Here is a 24,079-nt window from a genome sequence, read left to right as displayed (position 1 = left end):
TCTCTTTAAATTAATTCACACTTCCTACTTCACACTCTACTCTTGTAACTTGCAAGGCATGTGACATACACTTTATATTATGTCAATACATAGACTTTTCATTTGTTTCCTATAATGAACTAGTATGCTTGTGCAATTTCCTTAACTCTATTTAAACTCTAGATCAATAATCCCAAAATCGGGTGAATTAATTGTAGGAAACCCTTCACCCAGTTGAGCCATACCACGAGACCCAAAAGTTCAAGAGACGGCCAAAAAGAAGCAAAAGCCCAAAGAAGCAGCACGAACCAACTGCTGAGGTTATACACCTAGACACTTTGCCCAGCAACAAGCACGACTAACTCCACTAGGCAACTTGTAACTGGCTTGGGAAGAAGCATCTGTTGCCAAATCTTCAGAAGTTGACCACTTATATACCCCTCGTTCTTGCTTGGTGCCAGGAACGGTGTTGTCTAGAACAAAAGCAATCAAGAAGCTCACCACCATGTTCATAGACAAGAGAGCATTCATGGCAAAATCAAACTGGTACATATAAGAGAAACAAGAAATCAGCTCCAAGAAAATCAGGGTAAAAAGATATGGAAAGGCAAGAAAAACCAATATGAATGAGAGTGCCTATAATAAAAACATAAACTAACTTCTTCATATGCTTTTGATGTATGTGTCTAAAATTCTTAAGTTCAGCTTCATTTGGACTGCTGGAAAGAAGGGACACTCACATGAGGTGATAACAAACAGTGATTCGAGACATGGTAAGCTATTTAAAGTGTTATTCCAGACCAAGTTCAGGCATTACAAGGCACAAACAATAAATTCAATTACTGTACAGATATAACACTCCACATAAAATCTTTTCTCGACTAATTATCTATGAATTGCCAGTTTCCTTGTATCATAAAAGCACTACTTACTTGTTTATTGCCAGTGTGAATTGGCCCGTTTGATGCTGCTGCATATGGAATTAGATAACTGGGAAGAATCAGGTTTATCTCAGGTTGAAATTGCTGGAAGTATGCAGGGATGGACAATCCAAGAAACAAGGAAACACCGACTATTCCCATGTTTCGGACACTAGATGCTTGAGTATATTGCAAATTTAGGAGACCGAGAGCTACAGTGAGGGCCCAAATGAAGCACAACACAGATGCAGCAAGTGCTAGTGGAATGGAAGCAAGGATACCACCTACTTTTCCTGCAGTCAAAAAACATATTGATATACATTACTAAGTGGTGCACAAAATTATAACGAAACAAGAAATATTTAACTGGAATTGTCTTGAATCTGTGTGGCAAGATGTATTTTACCTATAAAAGATAAAAAAATTAAAAGAACAGCACCAAGCTGTACACCCTTTCGATTTGCTACCTCAGTTATGCTGATTGTATGCACATTCTCAGTTAAAGTTGTTGATCCAGTTCCGGTACCCCATAGTCCAGCCAGTAAACTGCAAAAACCTTCCATCCCAATTCCCCTAGTCACAATTCCTGGGGTTGGAGGCTTTGAATTGACTTTTAATGATGCAGAATAATATGTTGCAACCTGCTCGTTACATGTATCTTCAATGAGTACTAAAAATTCATCACGTGATTAAAATGGTACCAGAAAACAATATGATTCACAGTTCAAGTGGTAAACTACTAAAGAACTCCACATTAAAGTAAATTTTGATAAATGCAAAGTTGGAGCACATAATCAATTATCATTAGAAATAGATTTCCTTGATGTAAGAAGCTTTCTTTTCTTTTTAATTTGGACATCTATGAGCAATACCATCCTAGAAGAAAGGGTACCTACCGAATCTACTGATGAAACGAGTGATACGATGATCATAATTATAGAGGTCCTGAAGCGGAAGATAGGGATGCCCCATTGCAATGGGTATGGAATCCGGACCCAAGCAGAAGTACTCCATGCATCTGAAACATCTGTACGGCAGTGCTTCATGGTATATGCGTGCTTTATGCATGCATCAACCAGTATGTTCGAACTTGGGATGTTGGGGCTGCAACCCTTGAAGTTATAGGCTCCCCCAACTGTCAGAAAGAGAGCATATGCCCATACAATCATAATACTAAGCGGCACCTGCAAATGTTTACAGACACAGGTCAGTAAAATAACTAAATAAAAGCCAGCTAAATTTGCAGAAAATTTCCTGCCCCTCAATTTCTATACGAAGTATATGTTTCAATTAATAAAATTTACTAAATTAGAATGATTAAGAAATTCCAAAGAGCTCATTTTGGTATATCATCCTTGTTTTAAACGAAGGAAAAAGCAGAGTTAGCTAAAGTATTAGTAGCCAATCAATCTGCCTTGTAAAATAGGAAAGAATACAACTTAACAAAAGAATCAGAGCTCAGACCAATGCCCCACAATATAAATAGGAAGATTATCTCAGTACTATGATTGCATAAATTCAAAATTATGGAAGTTATTATGGAAAGACTGCAGTAACATGCAGCTTACCAGAAAATCTAGACAGGAAATTGACATACATACCGCATAAATTTGGAAAATTCGATGGCCTGATATAGATACTCCCCGAATGTACTGAAAATCAGGGGAAACAAAAATCAAATAGCTTTCAAAATCTTGAATAATCATTGAAGTTTTTACATTTATGGATAACTCATATCACCATGGATGTGAATCAGATTTCAGTTTAGCAAACAACAACCACTTATAGCAATAAGACGGCTCACCAAGGTAAAGAAAAGAAGCAACACTATTAGGGGTATGCTTATTTCAACACAACTGCCAGCTTGAGGAAACCCGTAGCTGAAAAATGCTAAACCTACAGCGGCCATTGTTGGTGCAACCACAACCGGGTTAATCAACCTGCAGTAGAAACATTCAAATGAACACTGATGTAAACTTAAAATAAAAATATTATCTAGAGATAAGGTAGGCTATGAGACTTTTCAAAAGTTATTCTTCGAATTGAACCTTTAACATACCTTAATAGCAAAGACATAAGACCACTAAATCCCAACATGCACTGAAAAAGTGACCCAATCATAATAGCCCCTTGTAGTTCTCTCATTATGTACCTGAATTTCTGTATTTCATTAAATGGTATAAAATAGAAAAATACGTCATTGGAATGGCAATAACATTAATAAATGAAGAGTAGCAGCAGGACTCTGTGTTACTGAATTCATCTCATGGAAACCAGTAAGTTGACTTAGATCACTTATTAACGAGGCAGACAGGTAAACACTCATAAGCTATATTACATGGAATGAGTTGGATGTCGTTATATCCCTAACAATTCTGTTAAACAATACTGAATATTTCTCAAGATACAATCAAATTTCATTTTAATCCTACACTAATTGTGTTTTAAGGAGTGAAGACACTGATATATTGATATCTGCCTATCTCTACTAGTCTACAGCTTAAAACATATGAAGTACAAAAAAAATAAAAATAAAGAAAATCAAAACAAAACTTACATGCTGTGTAAGATTGCGAAACTCCTCAGAGTTCATAATAACTAGTGCTGGAGCCAAATATACAAATGAGCCTCCCTGTACCAAAGGAAGACAAGTCCCAAGGAATGAATGCAGCAGCGTTGTGATGCCAGACACCAGCAACACTGTGGACACTACATTTGCTGTATCTTTCTGAGACATGGAAGAACAAATTGATTTCAGATACAAATTTCATCATATCAGTACACTCGTCTTGCTTTATAAACAAAATACGGTGTAATAATTTTAGACAAAAGCAACAAGATACTTACATCAGTTCCGCCCATTGCTGGTACCATTATAAGAGGTATTAAAACAAGTGAACCAGCAATTGAGAAATAATGCTGGAAACCATAATAGATTACTGGAACTGCCATACAAAGAACCAAATATGAGTCACAGTCTACACAAACAAGATAGTAATCTCACAAGAAGAAAATTACAAGACAACGACGATGATTATATGAAAATATGAAAGGCACCTTGCTGGCTAACTCAATAGATTTAGTGTTTCATGCTTAAAACCTTGGATATTAAAACTGATAGAACAGAACATGGGTAATCTTATTTTATGTATGGATTCAAGGACCGTGTGACTTTTCATCTCATCCAAACCATTCGTCTAACACGAAAAAGCTGCCCAATGCTAATTGAAGCTCCAATAAAACAACATTTTCATTCTAAAGATAACAAATTTCCAACAGAACATTATGCCTCAGGTCTAGCATCTCTTATCAACAATTAACAAGTCATTTTATCTTACTATCATCTCTTATCAACAAGTAACAAGTCATTTTATCTTGTCATATTCCAATTCATTGCAAGAATCATGCATGATTATTCAAGTTCTTTATATATTTATTTATAAAATCATAAATATGGAGCAATAGCTTTTAAGTATGAAGCAACTAGGCAAAATTATAAACTTATAAAACAAATAACAATAAATAAAACATACTCACCAAAACCAGGATTATCCAAAATCCCACTTTTAACTTTAAAAACCTTAGGCTGTCTTCCCAAAATTGGGTCTTCTAAATTAGGGGACTTCCCATACAAACCCCCTTCATTTTCACCATTAAACTCCATATTTTGACCTTCATGAAATTCATTCCCACCTCCATTATTACCATTCTCATCCACCCCAACACTCCTTTCCTCATTTATAGACCCCAAAACATCTGTATTCTCATTGAATTCCCTCCTTTCCTCATTCCCATTCCCATTCCCATTCCTATTCCTTTGGATTCCATTACCAAGTGGCTGAATTTCAGCATCTGTTTCCCCTCTTTTTCTATTACCATCATTTTCTCTCTCCTCAATGGAATCATTCCCAACTCTTTCATTCCTTAAATTATTCCTAGTATTTGAAGTTGAAGCAGTTGATTCACCAGAGAAAAGTGAGACAAACCCAGTTCTTTTAGCCCAAGATCTTAAATCTCTTGGGTCATGATCTCTCTTTGGAACAAATGTCTCAATTTTTACGTCGTTGGTAGGGTTCGAACTTGTGCCCTTTTGCTTTTTAGACTTATCCATGGCTTTTGAGCTTGACCCTTTTACCATTTCTGGGTATTGCTTAAATACAAGCTTTAGTTGAAGATTTGAACTGGGGTACTGTGCTAAGATTGAAGTATGAAAAGGAATGATTTTGAAGAAAGAGTAAAAATTAAGCAAAAGAGTTAATAATAATGTGAATTAGCAACATAATTAGGAAATGGTGGCATGTAATTATGATTTATGAAGTGTGTTTGGTGGTTCAATGAAGTTTTTAGGAGAGTAAAGGAGATGAAATTGATAATGAGAGCATCTTTGATTTCTTAATCTATCTTTTGAATTTGCCACTTTTTGTTTTTTAGCATGTTCCTATTCAAATTTTCTAACCTGCAAAACTGTTTATCAGTTGATTGTTACAATTTACAAATGAGAGTAAAATAAAGTAGTTTGGAAGTGGAACTGTAATAAAAATGTTTCATTGATAAATGTACTTTTTGTGCCGTTGGAAGATTGGGGCGGGTAAGAATCTTGCGGACCCTAACTGGGTGGTGGGTACGGCACAGTCGGGCTGTTTGATTTGGACACGGGCCAAATCAAATTCAGATGAGAAGTCTTTTGGTTCAGATATAGAATGTCGAACTTGTTTTCTTCACCTAAAATCAGAAGATTATAAGATACACATAAAGTGATCATAAGGGGAAAAAAAAAACCTCTTATTTAGAAGATGCAAAGTGTTAGATTATAAGATACATATATTATGTTCTCTATTTATATATCGTTCAAGGATAGAGTTAAGTTCAGAGTGGTATAAATTGAAGATTTAATTAGTAAGAAACTAAGAATCATTATCCCAACTTGGTAGGACAAACTGAAATTGCCTAACACAATCAAATTAAAGAGGAGTTTAAGATAGTGAGTTAGAAAGTGGGGTTGAATCAATCAAATTTGGACAACTTTTCAAGTGACATGCCCAAAATAAATAAATAAAAAATAATTAAATAAATATTCCTATGAATCCTATCACATCAAACTAATTTTAGGGAAAATCGGTCACAATAACACCACCTATTAACAAGGTGCATAGAATAGCACCACTTATTCGAAAATTAATCTATAACACAACCTATTGTATAGGGTGCATTAAATGACATTATTGAAACTGGAGGTCGGAGATTCCACTAGAGATTCCACCTCGTGATGTCATTGTGGTCAATTTTCTCATTTCTTAGGCTAAAGTAGAAGTATATAAAATCCAAAAAAAAATGACGTGGATATGTCTAGAAATGTGAATCAATTTCATCACATATCCAATGATAGATCAAATTCATCCGAAAGTTAAGATGATAGAGCTATTGTGGTCAAAAAGTTACAATAACAGTCTTCTACAATACCCTCCTTCAATTGTCTTTTAAGTGCAACTTTGGATTTTCAAGATAGCAGAGTCCTGAAATTAATTATCAAATGATTTAATCCCTCAATATGGAATATACAGCAATGTGACATAATCTTATAGTTAAACAAAATGATTAGGATAGTTGGACTAATCTCGATTTATAATAGCTTGAATTATCACTAACACTAATAACGAAAGTTTAATGATACCAAGTTGTGCTTAGTTTATATTAGTACCAAACTACCAATATGCCTTTCATTAATACCAAACCCAATCGGACCATTGCAGGTTTACCATTGTCGTTACATCACCAATATATTTATATACAAGGGAAAAGTTGAAAATCTATCAAAAATGTGTTCCGATAACCAATACAAATTCATACACATCTGCAGACCAAATACAAATATGAAGTACTAGATTGAACACACGTTGCTTATATCCACTTATATGCATTTTAATTCCTACAATCATCACAAATTCTCAAACATGTTGCACCTTACTTCAAGAGAAGCATCATGAATCAAGCAGAAGTAAAATGAAATAGAAGTTAGAACTTCTAAGAGCGGAATCAGAGGATTGCTATCAGAAGTAGCAGCACAAATGAAAGCAAGAGTTCGTATCAGCTTTAAACAAGTTGGATTTCACTCACAGGTTTGACAAATAAACGTGGCGGTCACCAACCTCAATCGTGACAATGCAACATGCCAAGGCCCATGATCAATATAATCAACCAGATTTATAATCTACAATCACCAAATCCTGTTATTTCCCCAAAATATAAAGCTATACATCATTCTCAATGGCTGAAGCTTGCTTCAAAACCCTGTTAATGTTGTTTCAAAACTATAAAGCCGCACTCAACATACAGTATAAATGGACAGGTGCATTTCGGAAGAACACAACAACAAGCCATCATGGAAGAGAGTATGATCCTAATTCGTATTATCATAAATGTAGACACAAAACACAATTTCAAGTTCAATACTTCGTATTATCAAAGCACTAATTATTGTAAAACGGAAGTAATTTATAAGATGAAGAGAGCATATATACACAGCAATGGGTCGTAATTTCTCATGTATGATGATTTGAATACGAATTGAACTACTTGACACTTAGTGGCCAAGACCATTCACATAACACAACATCTATTGGATTACAAGTAGATGAATGTTACACAAAAATAATCAAATATGCTTTGATTTGACTACAAAAAATGTTGCAGAAAATACAATTAAAGATCACAAAACATCAATGAATTTAGACAATTTTCTACAACAACAAATTACAAGAGCAGTCCAAATTTAGTTAGCAAACATTATATTTCCATATCACAAATTCACAACAGCATTCCAATTAAAAATTAATGAACACAAATCAACTAACTTGAATTTTTGTTTCGAACCAAAAATAAATAAATTTGACAGCATAAGAATCACAATCATAGAAAACCCCTAAATTCCACACACAATTAAAAACAAAAGAAATTAAATGAATCTTGTAATAGAGAAATGATTTCTTATAAATTAGTTGATAAATTATACAACACGAACCCTAATTTTTTGTTTTTATCAATAAAGCAAAAAAAATGAAAATCAAACATAAAATATATACAACAACAAAAAAAAAAAAGGTAAAAAGTTTATTGAGGGGGTACAGATACAGGGGAGAGGAGGCGAGCGAGGAGTTGTTGCTGTTGAAGGAAGCGTCGTTGAAGGTAGGATTCAATGATCTCCATGACTAAAACGAAGCGTTTTGTTTCATGAAGCTGACGAGTGAGGGCGGCTTCTCTAGCCCTGGCTTGTTGGAGTCTGAACTCGGTCTCAGCTGCTCGCGCTCTCAAATCCTCGAGAAGAGCAACCGATCTTGCGACGGCGGCGGCCGTCGATTGTGGCGGCGTGTGATTGTCTTTTTCTCGTCGCCATTCTTCTTCGTGATTGTAGCACATCCTTATCTTTTTTTTTATTTTTTATTTTTTTTTGGGAAAGGGGAGAGAAAAATAGAGGGTAGATTTATGATATGAGGTGGCGGGTGGGGACTGGAATGTCCAAAGTCAAGGAACTCAGGAGTTCTTGACTTGTTGACTTTTTTTAGGGGGTTGGGGACATGGGAATAACCGAACAAGGCTGACGAATCCCCCTCCTAATGCTATCAATTTAAGTCGCTATGCTTAATGCTTTAGCCACTACTCCATCTGTCAAGGGAAAATTTAAAAACTACAGAGTAACTTTTTTTTTTAACTTAGGGATCACGGAGGTTCCCGTGATGGCGTCTATACCAACCTACTACGACAACCAAGGCAAGACAAGCAAACTAAGGCAAAAACAAGACTACTTATTATTACTTTGAGAATGAGAGTACAATACAAGGCAATGAGCCCGAATAAGTGAGTGCCCAACGAATGGGGCAAGTCCTCTATTTATACTACTCAAGGGTTGGCCACATCCCGGCCAAATAGGAATACAACGTGTCTTGCATGCATGTTTGCCACTTAAGGGGGAGTAGTGGGCTTCGTGTGTGGTTACTATAACCGCCCACTTCCCCACTACCAACCCCTCTTAGAAATAAGGGATGGATGCCACGCCATCCCACATTCTTCTCAACTGATGAGCGGTTATCACTTCGTGGTAACCGTCTCCCATGATCCCCATTACGCGGGTAATCGTCAACCCACGTTCTCCACTAAGTCACCCAAGTAATCGTCAAGTAACTACCCCCACTCGTGATCCCTGTAAATAGGGTTCACTCTAGTTAACAACCACACACACACTAAGTTATGCTTAGACTCCCAGAGCCTCACAAATCTTAGCCAATGTGTTCCAGCCATGGTGCACCGACTTGGATCAAGTCGTAACTTTAAGCCAACCCCCTAACCAAATCCCATCGTGCCATAGCCCCCATAGGCTATCCTATGTCCAAGGCTACGCTCATGGTCCTTGGCCATGACGCCACCCAAGGATGGCCACCAACCCATGAGCAAGCACCTGCCCCCTAAAGAGCTTTATATTGATCTGGTTAAGTGATACTAGTGAACACCCAACTGACGAAAACACAATAATGGTCCCATGGGCCGATCTCTTGCCCATGGTCCCATCGGTGTTGTGGTTAAGAGGCTACTTAGGTCCTCTTAGTATCGACGATATATACTCAATAAATCCCCCCAACCCCCTTATTTGCATCGACAAGTAGTTTACAATGTTTGTACCCCCAATCCCCAATTTAGTTCTTGTATTAGTCTGGCTTCAGAGAGTTAAATTTTCGCTTTGTAGTCTTGAGTCAATTGGGAACTAGCATCCTTTTTGGACTGTTGTCAAAAAATAAAAATAAAAAATAAAAAATCTTCCACCTCTTATTTTCCTTGTATTTCTAACTGAATTTCCCTCTAGTATCTTCCCTATCCTCCACTATTAAACAAAAGACACACTTATCGGTAACCTCATACTTTGTGGCTAAAAACCATTAATTACTTGCCAAGTGAACATAAGAAATATTGGCTTGATATTTATCATTAGCTTTATACTTTCTTCAAGAACGTGTGATCCTCTAAAAATGAATTTGTGACAAATAACAAGTAAATGTTAGGTGTAAAATGAGTTTTTTTATCATGTTATTGAAAGAGCTATGCTCCCTCGTACCTTGGATTTCTTATCACAAAACTTTATTATACTTTTTGACTACATTTAAAACCTGAGATCAAATTTTGTCTACATCATTATTCTTTTTACTCTCTATACACATGCAACAAAAAAAAACAAAAAAACACACAAAAGTATAGCATTAAAACTTGACTCATTTGATAATCTTGTTGTCTCATAAAACACTCGAAATCTTGTCAAATGAAGTGTTGACTGTTGAGTGAATTTTTTAGACACCGCCATTAGACTACCAAAAAATATGGGTTGAAATGAGAACTCTCAAGAAGCAACTCAACTACTCCTCAACAAGTCCACAAGCAAAACAAAACCACAAAGCGCGGGTTTACTTTCTCTCTCTAAATTAAAGCGACATAGTTTTAAAGCTTCTCCAACCTTCAACAATGGCGGAAAACCACCATTACCAAACCTTCGAAGATCCTTTCTCAACCAAACATTCCCGACTTCCAGACGACACCGTCTTCTACTCCATCTACTCCGACTCTTCTCTCTCTTCAACTTCTTCTTCCGCCATTGCCGACGACCTCCAAGCTCTGCACCTCCAAATCCTCACCACTCTCTCTCCTCTCACCTCCGACTACATTTGGCAACACGAACCTTTCTCCCTTTCTCTCTCCTCCTCCGACGACCTCCCTCACCTCCATGGAAAGCTTCGGTACGGCGACAACCTCGACGACGAGTGGTTCGTTGTCTTCCTTCTCTTTCATCTTTCTCTCTCATTTCCTTCTCTTTCTATTCGTGTTTGGGATTCTGATGGTGAGTTTCTGCTAATTGAAGCCGCCTTTCATCTTCCTCGTTGGATTAATCCAGAAAATTCAAATAATCGCGTTTTGATTCGGAAAAATGAAGTTCATATTATTCCGAAGAAGAAGTTTCCTTCTCTTCCTACTTTGAAAGATGCTCTTAAGTTGTTGATTGAGCATCCTGAGCTTACTAGGGCTTCGGATTCGGTTCAGTCGGCGATTAAGGGTCGGATTTCGGAGTATCCTGAAAGAGCGAGGCGGAATATTCATCGTGTTAGGGTTAGGGTTCCGATTTCTGTTGCTCAGGTGATTAATTTGACCTATTATTGTTTTTTACTCCGTATTTACTTATAATCGTTATTTTATGTTAACCTAATGCAATTTGATTGGAATTAACTTTAGTTTAGTTTATTTAAACCAGTCGTCCAGTCGATAATTTGGAAGCAATGAAGTATGTATGATTTTCAAATTATACTTCATTTAAGCTTAGTAGTGTAGACACGATGAATTTTAATTTTGAAGCAATGAGAAGGTTTTACATTTGCTTCAAATGATTGATTAGAAGTATAGATTGGGCTTGAACTTTGGAAGTCTGGTTATATTATTGTTTATACGTTTGGACAAGAATAAAATGATGATTTTGACAGTTTTTAATCCGTGCAATTGTCAGTTTGTCTATAAGACTTAGGGAGTGTTTTGGTTTGCATGATGGTATGGGGTTGGAATCAAGAATGAAGCTATGATGATTTATGTTTGGATTTTAATTCTTAGTACTAACTACTAAGTGTTCGGTTCAATTCTGGAATGAGTTTTTCTTCTTTAATTTGATACTTTAAGTATTGGTATGACCCAAACCCACAATCCCCTTGGGTTTTTGGATTTAAAATTATAAAATCATCAACCAAACACATGATATGGGTTTAAATCGTTCCAAATCCATACCTCATTCCTATATTTCATGAACCAAACGCCCCCTTAGTAGATATAGAAGAGAGGTTGATATAACAATAGAAAAGAGAAAGAAATTGATAAAGTGAAACGTGATTTTTACATACAAACTACTTAATGATAAATATGGGGAGTTCAATGTGTTTATCAGGGATTCAAGTTCAAGTTAGTATAATTGACCACATTCGTAGGGGTATCTAAGATAATCCTATGAAAGTTGAGCTATTACTTTTTACCTTCAAGAGTACAAAAAGATGAGCTATTACTTTTTATATTTTTCATTTTCTTGCAGGGTCAGACTGCTTACGTTTTGCATTTTTCTAGATCTCATTGAGTTGTTTTTATTTTTTTTTTTTTATATTTTTTTTTACATTTTTTAATGTAGGTATTGAGGCATGAGCCCTGTCTTATTTCCTTGGCAGTTGAGGGATTTTATGACCGTGATATTGATTCAATGAAATATGCTGCAAACATGGAGAAGTTTTTGCCTAAGGGTCGTGAGGAGGAGCTGGTTCTGGTATCTGTGAAGATGTCGAGGGCAATGTATGCTCAATTGTTGCAGCAGAAGTTTCAGGCTCCTAAGTGTTATCCCATGCCTCCCATGCCACCAAGGACAGATCAGTCTACATACACAGAGGCTGAACTGGGGATGAAGATTGCTTGTGGGTTTGAAATGGTTTATCAGCATAGGAAGAGGGAGGGAGAGGAAGGAAAAGGAGGTACTTGGGAGGCATTTAGGGAGAGTTTGGAGAAGAGTGGGTACTTCAAAGGACTGCTTCCAGGATCTAAAGAGTACAAGCAATTGATGGAGAAGGCAGAGGAGTACTACAGAAAGAGTGCCTTGCATTATAGGGCCAGGTATAATACTGGTTATTAGTTATCAAAATCTTCAACTTTGGTTGATGTTTTCACTTTTCAGTGCCTGAAACTGTTTTTTAAGCTCACTTGTTATATTTTACCCTTGTAATTTCTTGTTTTAATATGCAAATAGTGTTCTCATATCTAACTGTTTTGGGAAACAGTTGCTATATGTCCACAAATTGTGGCCGCAACAAAAATTTGGAAAAAGAACATTCATAGCTTACCTTATTTAGACCAATTAAAAGATTTGTATCCTTAGTCTAGGTTAAATTTTGATGCTCTTGCATTTGTTGTTTGAATTGACAATGCTTATTTTGCATCTGTATGTTATGTTAAAACCTATCTTTCCTGACTTTCAATAATTAATATCTTTTGAATGAAACAGTGAAATTTTAAATGCTCCAGTGAAGAGAATAGATGAGATTCTTGCTTCATCACACTCCCCTGATGATTTCAAGGATCAAGAAGTGCCTTCATCTGATGATGATTCTTGGCTTTATGGCGGGGAAGAAGAGTTGAAATCTGTTCTTGAGGAGAGACAAAAGGAAATGGACAATTATGAGCAACGACAGAAAAGGAAACAGAAAGGAAAGGATAAGGTCAATGATGATGATTCATCCAACCTGAATAAGGACGATTTTGATTTAGGAGAAATAGCAAAGTCCATGAAGTCATTTGTACAAAATGTATCAAGTTACCAAGGAGCAGAAGTACCTGATGACAGGTACTAGCTTTGATTTTCTTCCTTTTGCTTTTGATAGAATCTGGTTATTATTATTATCATTATCTGTTTGCCTTGGTAACTTGATACATTTTGTACAAATGACTTCTTGCTCTGTACTTCTGTAGTGCTTTTTAGTTTGATTAATCCACTTGATTAGTGTTTCGAAACTTTGAGATGTAGACTTGATTGTTGATACTCCACGTGGGGGTGCCAAGTGTTTCCTACTCTGTTGTGATGTTTACTTGTTTGGGCTTTGATGCAGACTGGTGTTGTTAACAGCATTTTCAAATTTGATGCCTTTTTAGTCACTTGATGACACCTAGTGCTTTAATTGTTAAGCCTTAGCTCCTAGAAGATTGATCTCATGTCAATATGTTGTATATAAATCTCCTCTCTGCTTATTGGTTAAATTCGGTGTGAAGTCTCTCTGAGAACTCCCATATGGATACTGCTTCCTTTCTATTTAGGCTGCTCATGCATTCCTACAAAGATATCTCTCTTTTTTTTTTTTTTTTTTTTTTTTTTTTTTTTTTTTTTTCACTTATAGGACTTTTTGGACTTCACAAGTATTCTATGTAATTGAGGCATAATTTGTTTGGGCATTATTATTGGATCTGCCCTTTATTTCATTGGTCCAAGGAAATGATATCTTGTCAATATGGTAAATGGTTTGATCTCTCATCTGACTCTTTATCTTATCCCAATTACTCATGCTTGTTCCTATCTTTGACATAGTTATGGACTATGGACACTACACTTCATTTTGAACCAAAACCACATAAACTTTTTATATAATAGCAGTCTCACACATGGAGATGCGTCCATTCCGACACTTGCACCCAAGTCCAAGTAAATTATTCAAAAGTAGTTCTTCGTATTAACTTTTGTTGAACAAGAGGCATTTCTCTTGAAAAATCTTCAGTATAGTAAGTGTCCTGTTAAAACTTTATTTGACAGCTTGTACTAATGCTCAGTAGCACCACAGAAGTTATATCTACAGAACTTTATTTATTATTACGAGTTTTTTTTGGTTGGGGTGGGGGTGGGGGTGGGGGGGGGGGGGTTGAAGAAATCGTTGGCATTTGCCATTGCATGTTTATAGGTTAGCTAGTTGGAATGCTGTTCTTTGTTTGTGTGCATACTGAAATGTTTGATAATCAACATAACCAGCAGCATTAGGGGTGAAAAATGATTACTCATGCTTATTCCTCTGGAAAAAGGTGTCTATTAATTGTGTTTTTGTGCTTTAAGGGGTGAAAAATGATTACTCATGATTATTCCTCTGGAAAAAGGCGTCTATTAATTGTGTTTTTGTGCTTAAAGTTTAATTGATTTTGTTTTCTCCATCTTAGAGACCTGAAAGATGTGGAATTTGACATGGATCGTTTCATGAAAGAGCTTGAATCAGTAACAAGGGCTCCTGGTAGTGAAGATGATGCAGAGGAAGGATCTTCTGACATGGATTTTGGTATGATTTATTACTTTAGGGAGGTTGGGCCTTTGGGGGTATGATCTGTTAAATTGGGTTTTTTCCACTCAAAAATGCCAACCAGGCTATACTCTAGCTTAATGTTAATGATTCAACTGTTGTACATCCTCACTCCAAGAGGAGGAGGTCATAGGTTTCAGGGGGAAAAAAAGTATTGGCTACCTTCTACGCATAGGCATATTTGCATGTGTTTTGTTTGATTAGGTTTGACTGGTGATCAAATTGTGCAGATGAGTCCGAGGACGAGAGTGATATGGAAGAACTTGAAGAGCATGGTGAAGAGAAGCAGGGGGATTTTATGAATGCTTATACAGATGCTCTTAATGAAGAGCTGAGAAGTTCTACTCTTAAGAAGAGCTTTGTACGGGCAACTGATCAATCTCTAAAGAAAGATGAGGTTTTTCTTGATCCTTTTTTTTTTCCTTGATCCCTTTTTTTTTTCTTGGTTGATTGCCCTTGTACAGAGTACTTTCATTTCCAGCATTTATTGTAAATTAATTTTTCTGAGGGGATTTTTAGAATACAATATGAAGTATAGAAATAAGGTTCCTATTGCTGATTGATTTTGGTGTACAGGGTATGTCAAATGCTACAGAAGACATGGACGAGGACTTTACTCCGGTGGATGTAGATGTGAATCTTGTGAAGAGCTTGCTTGATTCATTTTCTTCTCAGCAGGGCCTCCCCGGTCCTGCTTCCAACCTGCTTGGTCTTATGGGCAAGCAGATCCCACAAGATGATGCTGACAAAGGGAAAGGCAAGGGCAAAATCTTATGAAAAAGCCCTTTCATTAACTGCTTTCGAGTCTCATGTAGTCATGTTATAGTTTTAGCCTTTTAGGAGTTCATGTTGTTTGTACAGTGACAATTGTATGTTTGATAATGTTAAATTATAACACCCCCTTCTACAGATTATTTACCACAACCACCAATGTCAGTACCGCTTTTTCTAGTTATTTTAACTCTTTCGAGTTATAACAGGAGAGATAACCAAATACGAAGTACAGAGTATGAAGCAACCTTGTGGACTCTGTTTGGGATGTAACAGAAAGACAACAGAAAATAAAATTTTACTTGTATATCGCAAAACGATTCTGTTTGCCTTGGTAGTTGCTATTCTGTTTTCAGAAAATAATTCATGGGCCCAGGATTCTGTTTCTGTTGAATTGTGACCTGATGACTGTGATGAGTGATGACATTTTGGAGTCTATGAGATTTTGGTGCCAAAGAGGCCAAGCTTGTTGTTTTGGTAATATTGCAAAATGGTAGGTAAGTCCTTTTTTGTTGGTGAAAAAGAGGGGCAAGCACCAAAAAGAACAAAAACATTCGTGTATCAGTTTAATAGTACTCCGATGATCCGATCAGTTTACACTAAAACTTAAAATGAATGACGTTAGTTTCAAATTAAATTAACACAAATTTTAAAGAATGTGAAACACATAATACTACATTGTTGAACTCAAAGTAGTCTCAAATTAAGTATCTTCAAAGATGAGATTTGATTTAAATGATATTTTTTGGTGGAGAGATCTTAAAGGTAATGATATAGACGAGATTCAATCTCATGTTTTAAGTAACACTTCAAGACTTTAACCAACTAAACTAGTTGACATCCATGAGATAAAAATGTCAAAATTCACAGTATCATTAATTTGGAGTAGATTTGATGAGATGATGACAATAACATAAGCTTAGCACAATATAACATTGATCTAGAGGATGATATGCAGGTAATCCATGAGTACATTACGAATATTTCCATTTAGAATAAGCTTGGCGTTTGTTTTCTTTAAGATCATTTTTAATTCTCCATCAACTTAGATTACATTTACTAAATGTTATTTACACACAAATAATGTTTTTTTTTAAGAGCACAAACCAACGATTTTTGATTGTACGAATGTACGATAGATTAAACCCGTTTAATGAAAAAAAAACCATCAAACAAACTATCGCTATATTGACTAAATTGGAGTAATTGAAAAAGAACTTTCGTTGACTATCACGTTATTCAGGTTGGTCTATTATATAGATCCTCCAGCAAGTTTATACTTTATACAATCAAATCAACGTATTCCTCCGTCAAACTTCTCCCAACTTCGATTTCTTCCTTTGCCATTTTCTCTCTCCTCTCTCTGAATTCTCAACCCAAAACCATAAAAATGGTAGCATCAACATCAAAAACCATTGATGAACTTCAGAAACAACTTTCTCTGAAACACGATACTCTGCTTTTGTCCGACGATTCCTCCACCGGACTTGTTCTCGTCGACATCGTCAATGGCTTCTGCACCGTCGGCGCCGGAAACCTCGTACTTACTTCTCTCTCTTCATTTCGATTGATTTTGCAGAATTTTTGGTTTTTTTTGTTGGAATTTGAATTGATTTTGAAAGTTTTTATTGATGATTAAGGCTCCGAAAGGGCCGAATGAGCAAATCGCGGCAATGGTGGAAGAATCGGCGAAATTATCTAGGGTTTTTTGCGATAAAAAATGGCCGGTTTTCGCATTCCTTGATTCTCATGATCCTCTTATTCCTGAACCTCCTTATCCTCCTCATTGTTTTGCTGGCACTTTGGAATCCAAATTTGTTCCAGGTTTTTTTTTAATTAATTTGAGCTTGTATGATGATTTTGAATTTATCGTAAGTTTATTAAATGTTTGTAAAATTAGTGTATGAACACATGGTAAAAAGGACTTGCACTTGATTTTGGTGCATTGTCATATTGGAGCTATGTTAAATTTTTATTTATTTTGCGCCTTAATTGTTATTGTTGTTGTGAATGGTAGAATTGGAATGGCTGGAAGGTGAAGCTAATGTAACAATGAGGCTTAAAGATTGCATTGATGGATTTCTCGGTTCGATCGAGGAAAATGGATCCAATGTGTTTGTTGATTGGGTGAAAGCAAACAAGCTTAAAGCTGTAAGTTGGTTTAAACCTCTTGTATAGCATTCTTGGTTCAATTTTTTGAATAGTGGTTTGAAATGTAGGTGTGAAGTATGTTTGAAAGAAATTCTGTATTGTTTCAGATGTAGTGTTGCTTTTGTTCATATTCCACTGCATTTGAATACTCCTATTTTATCAGCTACCTTGTAAGTTGTAGTACTTACCATAGGGAACCAGTGTAAAGTTTAAAATGTTAGAAAATTCGAGTAATTGTGAGCTCTAATACGAAGTGAAGATTGTGTGAATGATGATTAATTTTTATATTTTTGGTGAAGGTATTGGTTGCCGGTATATGTACAGATATATGTGTGTTGGATTTTGTATCCTCTGCCCTTTCAGCCAGAAATCGAGGTATCCTTGCTCCTCTGCAAGATGTGATTGTGTACTCTCGAGCTTGTGCTACATATGATCTTCCAGTGCATGTTTCAGAAACCATTGAAGATGCAATAGCACATCCGCAGGTAATCAAATATCTCTTTATTTCACATGTTGATGTATCTCACACCACATGTTGAGTTATTTAGACAAATAGACAATTAGAAGTAGTTTGCAGTATAGCAGGGCAGAAAGGATCATTCCCGTCTGAGTCGTCTTTGTTAGTTTAACCTTAGCACTGGTTATGGTGTTTGAAAAGTTTAGTAATTTTTCTATGCTTGAACTGATGGATAGTACCTATGGCCTCAGGCTTTGGGGCTCTAAGTGACTCTCCATCTGTTAAAGCTTATTATTATGCCCCTTTCAGGTTTTTGGATGAGGAAATGTAGGCAGTGACGATTTCAGAGTTTAAATGATATATGAATCTTGCATAGTTAGATTCTAATTGCTAGTTTGTAGTTCAATCAAACAGTTCTGCCAGAGTTCTAAATTTCTAATAAAATAATTCTATAAATGCTTTATTGTTGCGACTTGTGAGAGATATTGCTGACTTTTGTTCTTTTCGTGTTCTAAATGCAGGATTTGATGCAGCATATAGGTCTTTACATGGCTCAGGGAAGAGGAGCCAAAGTGGTATCAGAGGTGTCCTTCACTACATAACTGCAACTCTGCAAGACTTGGTTCCCCAAATGCTGCAGGTTCACGAACTTCTTGTGCGTGAACATGATCATATTTTAGGTCTATATAAAATTCTTTTTGAGGACTTTACATGTATTATGAACTAATTCAACTTGGTTAACGTCTCTTTAAAGTTTAAACCACGCAAAATTGATAAAAATAGGGAATTTTTTTTCTGAAGTTTCCATTTCAGTTCCAAAAAATTTATCAAGGGCTTCATAATCTGCATTCTTCCTATTGCGTGTCTCATCTTGTGTCCCATTGCATATGATTATCTCACATCATCAATGTGCCATATCTTTAAATATCTAATTGTATGCTAGTCATGTGTCCAAAATAAAGGGTGGGACACAAAGGATATGCAAGAAACAATTAGGAGTCTTTATAATATCATGTTTCGACCCTTATTTTAAGAGGTTATGCAAGAAATACAAAAAGGTCTTTGTAGGTTTATCTCATGACTCCACCAATATAAATAAAAATGATAGGGCTAATTCTTGATTTCCTCTGGTATGACCTCTCTCACTGAATTGGAATAATTCAGAGGAATAAGGTTTTGTCAGAAAGACCCAAGTTTCTAAGGGTTATATAGTGATCCGTAGGTAGTATTGACAAAACCTGTCATTAATCATAAATATGGACTAGGAATTGAAAACGAGTGACCACTTGATCATTAGAAGGGACGGGGGAAAGTGAGCTGGTTGTTTTCTTGTCTCTGTCATTAGAGAAAATCTTTGCTTTCACGCTCATAAGTCATAATCAATAAACTTCACTAACTCAAAACTAAAGAGTGTTTCTGAGAATTGGGGAAATAAAAACACCTATAAACTAATTTACACATACCAACTGGTTTCTCCTCAAAAATGCATAAATACTGAACAGATGATCCTATAGCCTCTATCTAATATCATCAGCAAATACCAGAAACATAGATACAATACTGTCAAATTACATGTATCTGATGAAAAGCGCAGAATATGTCTTAGTGATTCTAAGGTGACTTGTCAGATTTTAGATGATGGTATCTCCGATTCATCATTCCTGGATGCATGCAGGAAAATATTGATTGCTTTTTCTTCTGTGGTTTAACCCCAAAAATGAACGACCTTAATGGCACCCGAGCCCGGCTTCCAGACCTCTCATTTTCAAATTGGTTTTGTGAGGTAGAAAATCCTAGCTCATCATTCAACCTGGCTATGGTACGCTCCATTTCAAGTTGGAGACTTGTTATATAATCCATACCGGTTTGAAGCTCATCAGCAACCTTGTTATTCTCTTGTTGCATGTTTGCTACCTCTCCTTGGAATTTCGCAGCTTGAAAACTAGTAAACTTCATGTCATCATCTTCGGCACCATCACTTAGAGCTAGCTTTATTTCTTCTTGAATGTGGCACAACTGTGAAAATCTTCTCTGTAGCTCTTCTTTCAGATTTTCACTTTGCTCCAACCAGACAGTTAACTCTGTTTGTATCTCTCTCAGGTGCTTGTATATTGGCCTGACATCTGATTTCAAAAGCGTCTTGTGAGTATCCCCCCCATGACTACTCCCTTCTTTCTTCTCATGTTTCTTCTCAAGTTTTGCTAATTCTGCTTGCAAATCTTGAACTCCATTTTGAAACTTTTGGATCTGACCGAATGAAGCACTGAACCTCATCCAGAAATCTAGATTTTCCTCAAGGATCTGATCCATCTCTGCCCGTAGTTTCTGTTCGACTGGTGAGATCTCTTGTTCTTCACTTGGAGAAATAACTTTTATATCATAATCATCATCTTCTTCTTCAAGGGGAGGTGATGGCTCTTGAGAGGTCTCCATATCCTTCTCTTTTACACTTTTATGTTCGTCCAACCTTTTTTGCAGAAGGCTCAATGTCTGGCGTAAGGAGTGGATCTCTTCATCCTTTGTGGCAAGAGAACTCTTCATCTCTGAGAAGCTATCTTCATTTTTCTTCTCTACTTCACAAAGCTTCTTCTTGGTTTCCTTGTAGTTTCGAAGAGTTACTGTATACTCTGCTAAAAGAACTTTTTCCTTTCCTTGCAAACCATTTGTGAATAACTGCTGCCAGTCTGGCTCATATTCTTCTTTTCTTTCTTCTAGTGGTTGCACTGCTGATGGTGCATATGGCTCATCTTTTCGCATGCCTACCAAGTGACTTGGTTCGACCTCTTGAGGAGTGTTTGACGGATATGTTTGCTGAATTGAAGGATCCTGTATCTGAGTTACCTGAGAACATACTGCTTCCTCTTCTATCTTGTTTGATTGTTCTTGAGGTTGATCATACTCAATGGTGCTTGGTATAGATTCCTGTGGATGAATATCATTTATCTCCAAAGGATGTGAGTATTCAACCTTTGGCTCTAGTAGAGCTGTTTCACCAAATTTCTGTCCCTCATCTTGAGTAAGACTGGAGGTACTCGTATCACTTACTCTTTTCTTTAAATCTACATTTTCTCTGGACTTGGTTGATTGCTCGGCCTCTCCTTCATCTGGATTTACATCATGTGATTTCATCTGGTTGACATCAAGATGGGAGTGCTTTTCATTTAAAAGACTTTCTAGACTGTTATTCTGGTTATCAAAGCTACCACTTAGATCCTGAAGTCCTCTCAACTTATTTTCTGTCTCTATGTTTACATCATGTGATTTCTTCGAGTTGATATCAAGATGAGAGTGTACTGCAGTTGAATGCCTTTCTAGGCTGTTATTTTGGTTATCGAAGATATCATTTAGATCCTGAAGTCCTCTCAACTTATTTTCCATTTCACCCAGCTTGTCACTTAGAGTGGTTTTCCCAGCAATCAGGTTTGCCTTGTCATCTTCAAGGCTTTTGATCTGCGTTTGCAGCTCATCAGTCTCTGACCTTAATCTGGTTTTACCAGCGATCAGGTTTGCCTTGTCATCTTCAAGGCCCTTAATCTGCGTTTGTAGCTCATCAGTTTCTGACCTTAATCTATGTATTAGAGCAGTCTGAGAAGACATAGAAGATTCTAGGCTGATCACTTTGTTCACTAGCTCATCGATCTTTTCAGCCATCTCTAACACACTGAGCGATGCAGTTTCACCTACATCAAAGTGCTCTTTAATCTTGTCCCGAATTATTTCTAGATCCTTAGATTCTTTCAAACCACCTGCTGCTTCATCATCAATGCTAGTTTGATCTTCTTCTGCTTTCAAGGGATCTCTGCTTTCAGAGGCATCAGTCGGATTGCCTTGAAACTCACCCTTGAGAGAATTTAACTTGTTACGAGCATCCTTAATCCTCTGGTGCTCTTCTTTTGCTTCCACTTCTGCTCTCTCCTGCTTCTCCTGCAGCTGTGCCAAGGTATCGTTGCATGATTTAATAGCTGCTTCAGCCATCAAAGTCCGAGCTTCATCATCCTCAATAACTTGGGCTACCTCAAATTCATCTTGTAATTTTGAGATCTTTTCTTGTGTTGTACTTATCTGTTCCTCAATATCCCAGTACTTGGCATACCCGTTTTCATAAGAACTCTTTGCAAATTCCTTCTCTGTTTGGAGAGTCAGAATTTGCTTCTGAAGCTTGTCAATCTCATTGATAGCCTCAGTTATTGTCAGACCAGATTTCGGTAATCTCTTAGCATGAGCTCCTGATTTAGGCATATTCCTAGGAGCTGGGTTATTCTTCAACTTTGATGTTAATGCCATGATAGCCTTAATATTTTTGGTAGGGAATTTTTGTGGAGCTTGTGGGATGTTTGGGTTGGGTGATCTGTCTTGAAATTTCCTAGGCATTTTCGAGGTGTTATCATCATCATCATCATCCATTGGAAACTGGTACTGATCTGGGAATGCAGATGCGAGTGTGTTGTTTGCGTTCTGTAGCTCTTTTGAAAGATGATCATATCTTTCTGCTAAGGATCTGTAAGCCCGATACGATTCCTCGACAAAGTTTATCAACTCTGGCCGTTTTTTGTAGTACATTTCCGCTCTCTTAGCAAAGGAGTCTCCATCTTCTTCAATGAGTTTAAGCACAGCTTCCACCTTATCTCCCATATCTGCAGCATGTCACAAAATCTTTGGTAAATACTTCGTATATTTTTAAACTATAAAGCAGTTCTAAAGAGCTTTTGAATCTATAAGGTGTGTTTATTTAGATTCTGATGAAGTATTTTCATCATTAGCCACAATGCTTTTGAATTATTCATCAACCGTAGAACTGCAGAATCCACATTTATCTTCATTTTTGTTAATTAGCATTTTTATTATTTGGCATAAAATCACCTATATTAAGCTATGTACATAGACTAGTTATTTTATCAGTTTTTTAGCTATAGTTTATAAATGTATGCGACTTTCTTGTTTCATCAATTTTTTTATTCTTACAAGATTCATGCGATTTATAGTATAAATGAATATATTCTAAACTTTAATTTATAATTTCTGAATTTATTGCATGCATGATCATACTATTTCCTCAAGATAATGATATGTTACATTAATTACATATAATCTAGTTTTATTGTTTCATTACAATCAAAATTTTAGAGATCAATGTGATCTCATTTGACTTTTTCATCCTTTGATTCTTTTCCAGAATTAGTAAAGATGTTGATTATGCATTTGTTGCAGGAATGATCGAAAACAAAATGGCCGAAGAAATAATCAAACATGATAGAAAAAAGAAGCAAAATGGTACGTCAAACAAACATACCTTGAAGACTTTGTTCCAGCCATTTGGATTGTTTAGTCCTGACATGGCTTGCATACCACCAAGAGTATGCATTGCTTGCTGCCCTCTGCAACATTATTCAGTTCTGGCCGGATCTTTGAATACTTTTACGACGATTTTCTTCAATCCTCCTGGATCAACGGCGAAAAATGCCAGAAACTAGTTTATCTTTGTACATTCTCTAAGTTGACTCTCTCTTTGCTTCCTTCATCCCATCTCTCATTCTCAATATGATAAAAAATTTAAGGTCTTTTTTTGCTTTGATTATATTTGAGAGAGAAAAATAATAAAATCTGAAATAGAAAAATAAAATAAATTAAGGGAATGTGCAAAGACTATACCCCCTATAATGTGGGGTTGTGGTATGGAGGAAACTTCGGTTGTAAAGGTTGTCAAATATAGTACTTGTAGTATTCCATGACCCTTTAATTTCTTTTTGCTTTCTCCTTTAAAACAATCAAAAATAAAAATAAATAAAGGGAAGCCACTAAAAAGGTAGGAAATTCTTGCAATTATTTTTCTTACATGTGTCTGTTTTAAGTTTGCCTAGCAATACCAAGACAGAGTTGCTTGTTTCTTTGGTAACCTTTTCAGTTTACTTTAGAGTTTT

General features: G+C 36.3%; 4 protein-coding genes across 6 annotated transcripts; 2 read left to right on the top strand and 2 right to left on the bottom strand.

Moving 5' to 3' along the window:
• Positions 1-71: 71 nt before the first annotated feature.
• LOC145562388 (nucleobase-ascorbate transporter 11-like) lies at positions 72-5,356 on the bottom strand. Its single transcript, XM_081622651.1, has 10 exons — positions 4,437-5,356; positions 3,747-3,844; positions 3,457-3,627; positions 2,959-3,059; positions 2,704-2,839; positions 2,501-2,551; positions 1,796-2,083; positions 1,306-1,540; positions 912-1,192; positions 72-522 (listed from the first exon to the last, which is right to left on the bottom strand). Exons 1-10 carry the CDS (start codon positions 5,035-5,037, stop codon positions 301-303), a joined length of 2,184 nt encoding a protein of 727 aa, XP_081478777.1. The 5' UTR covers positions 5,038-5,356; the 3' UTR covers positions 72-300.
• A 5,006-nt stretch (positions 5,357-10,362) lies between these two features.
• On the top strand, positions 10,363-15,696 carry LOC145626060 (protein ecdysoneless homolog). 2 transcript variants are annotated; one of them, XM_081678608.1, is made up of 7 exons: positions 10,512-10,699; positions 10,795-11,066; positions 12,094-12,566; positions 12,955-13,293; positions 14,646-14,761; positions 15,013-15,179; positions 15,359-15,696. In XM_081678608.1, the coding sequence occupies exons 1-7, from the start codon at positions 10,660-10,662 to the stop codon at positions 15,557-15,559; spliced, it is 1,608 nt and encodes a 535-aa protein (XP_081534734.1). In that variant the 5' UTR covers positions 10,512-10,659; the 3' UTR covers positions 15,560-15,696. The 2 variants fall into 2 exon arrangements, with proteins under 2 accessions (XP_081534732.1, XP_081534734.1); XM_081678606.1 differs by having other exon boundaries at positions 10,363-11,066.
• Positions 15,697-16,864: 1,168 nt separating this feature from the next.
• Positions 16,865-20,277, top strand: LOC145626034 (nicotinamidase 1-like). Of its 2 annotated transcripts, XM_081678605.1 has the most exons (6): positions 16,865-17,093; positions 17,194-17,377; positions 17,571-17,704; positions 18,004-18,189; positions 18,683-18,801; positions 20,262-20,277. In XM_081678605.1, the coding sequence occupies exons 1-5, from the start codon at positions 16,944-16,946 to the stop codon at positions 18,761-18,763; spliced, it is 735 nt and encodes a 244-aa protein (XP_081534731.1). In that variant the 5' UTR covers positions 16,865-16,943; the 3' UTR covers positions 18,764-18,801; positions 20,262-20,277. The 2 variants fall into 2 exon arrangements, with proteins under 2 accessions (XP_081534731.1, XP_081534730.1); XM_081678604.1 differs by lacking the exon at positions 20,262-20,277 and having other exon boundaries at positions 18,683-18,969.
• Positions 19,533-23,626, bottom strand: LOC145626017 (protein NETWORKED 2D-like). Its single transcript, XM_081678603.1, has 2 exons — positions 23,452-23,626; positions 19,533-22,795 (listed from the first exon to the last, which is right to left on the bottom strand). The coding sequence occupies exons 1-2, from the start codon at positions 23,543-23,545 to the stop codon at positions 19,773-19,775; spliced, it is 3,117 nt and encodes a 1,038-aa protein (XP_081534729.1). The 5' UTR covers positions 23,546-23,626; the 3' UTR covers positions 19,533-19,772.
• Between the last annotated feature and the right edge of the window lie 453 nt (positions 23,627-24,079).

The sequence above is a fragment of the Chenopodium album genome, chromosome 1 (genome assembly GCF_948465745.1).
Source record: "Chenopodium album chromosome 1, dcCheAlbu1.1, whole genome shotgun sequence".
NCBI classification, from domain to species: Eukaryota; Viridiplantae; Streptophyta; class Magnoliopsida; order Caryophyllales; family Amaranthaceae; genus Chenopodium; species Chenopodium album.
The sequence above is the reverse complement of the archived record's forward strand: the minus strand, read 5'-3'. Positions and strand labels throughout refer to the sequence as shown.

Coding starts and splice junctions, on each gene's coding strand:
- LOC145562388 (XM_081622651.1), bottom strand. CDS start 5,037: ATGGTAAAAGGGTCAAGCTCAAAAGCCATGGATAAGTCTAAAAAGCAA. Junction 2,084..2,500: donor GAATTTTCCAAATTTATGCG/GTATGTATGTCA, acceptor AAACATTTGCAG/GTGCCGCTTAGTATTATGAT. Junction 1,193..1,305: donor AATTTTTTTATCTTTTATAG/GTAAAATACATC, acceptor TTTTGACTGCAG/GAAAAGTAGGTGGTATCCTT.
- LOC145626060 (XM_081678606.1), top strand. CDS start 10,401: ATGGCGGAAAACCACCATTACCAAACCTTCGAAGATCCTTTCTCAACC. Junction 12,567..12,954: donor GCCTTGCATTATAGGGCCAG/GTATAATACTGG, acceptor TGAATGAAACAG/TGAAATTTTAAATGCTCCAG. Junction 14,762..15,012: donor ATCTTCTGACATGGATTTTG/GTATGATTTATT, acceptor CAAATTGTGCAG/ATGAGTCCGAGGACGAGAGT.
- LOC145626034 (XM_081678605.1), top strand. CDS start 16,944: ATGGTAGCATCAACATCAAAAACCATTGATGAACTTCAGAAACAACTT. Junction 17,094..17,193: donor CCGTCGGCGCCGGAAACCTC/GTACTTACTTCT, acceptor TTGATGATTAAG/GCTCCGAAAGGGCCGAATGA. Junction 18,190..18,682: donor ATGCAATAGCACATCCGCAG/GTAATCAAATAT, acceptor TTCTAAATGCAG/GATTTGATGCAGCATATAGG.
- LOC145626017 (XM_081678603.1), bottom strand. CDS start 23,545: ATGTTGCAGAGGGCAGCAAGCAATGCATACTCTTGGTGGTATGCAAGC. Junction 22,796..23,451: donor GCTGGAACAAAGTCTTCAAG/GTATGTTTGTTT, acceptor GACATGCTGCAG/ATATGGGAGATAAGGTGGAA.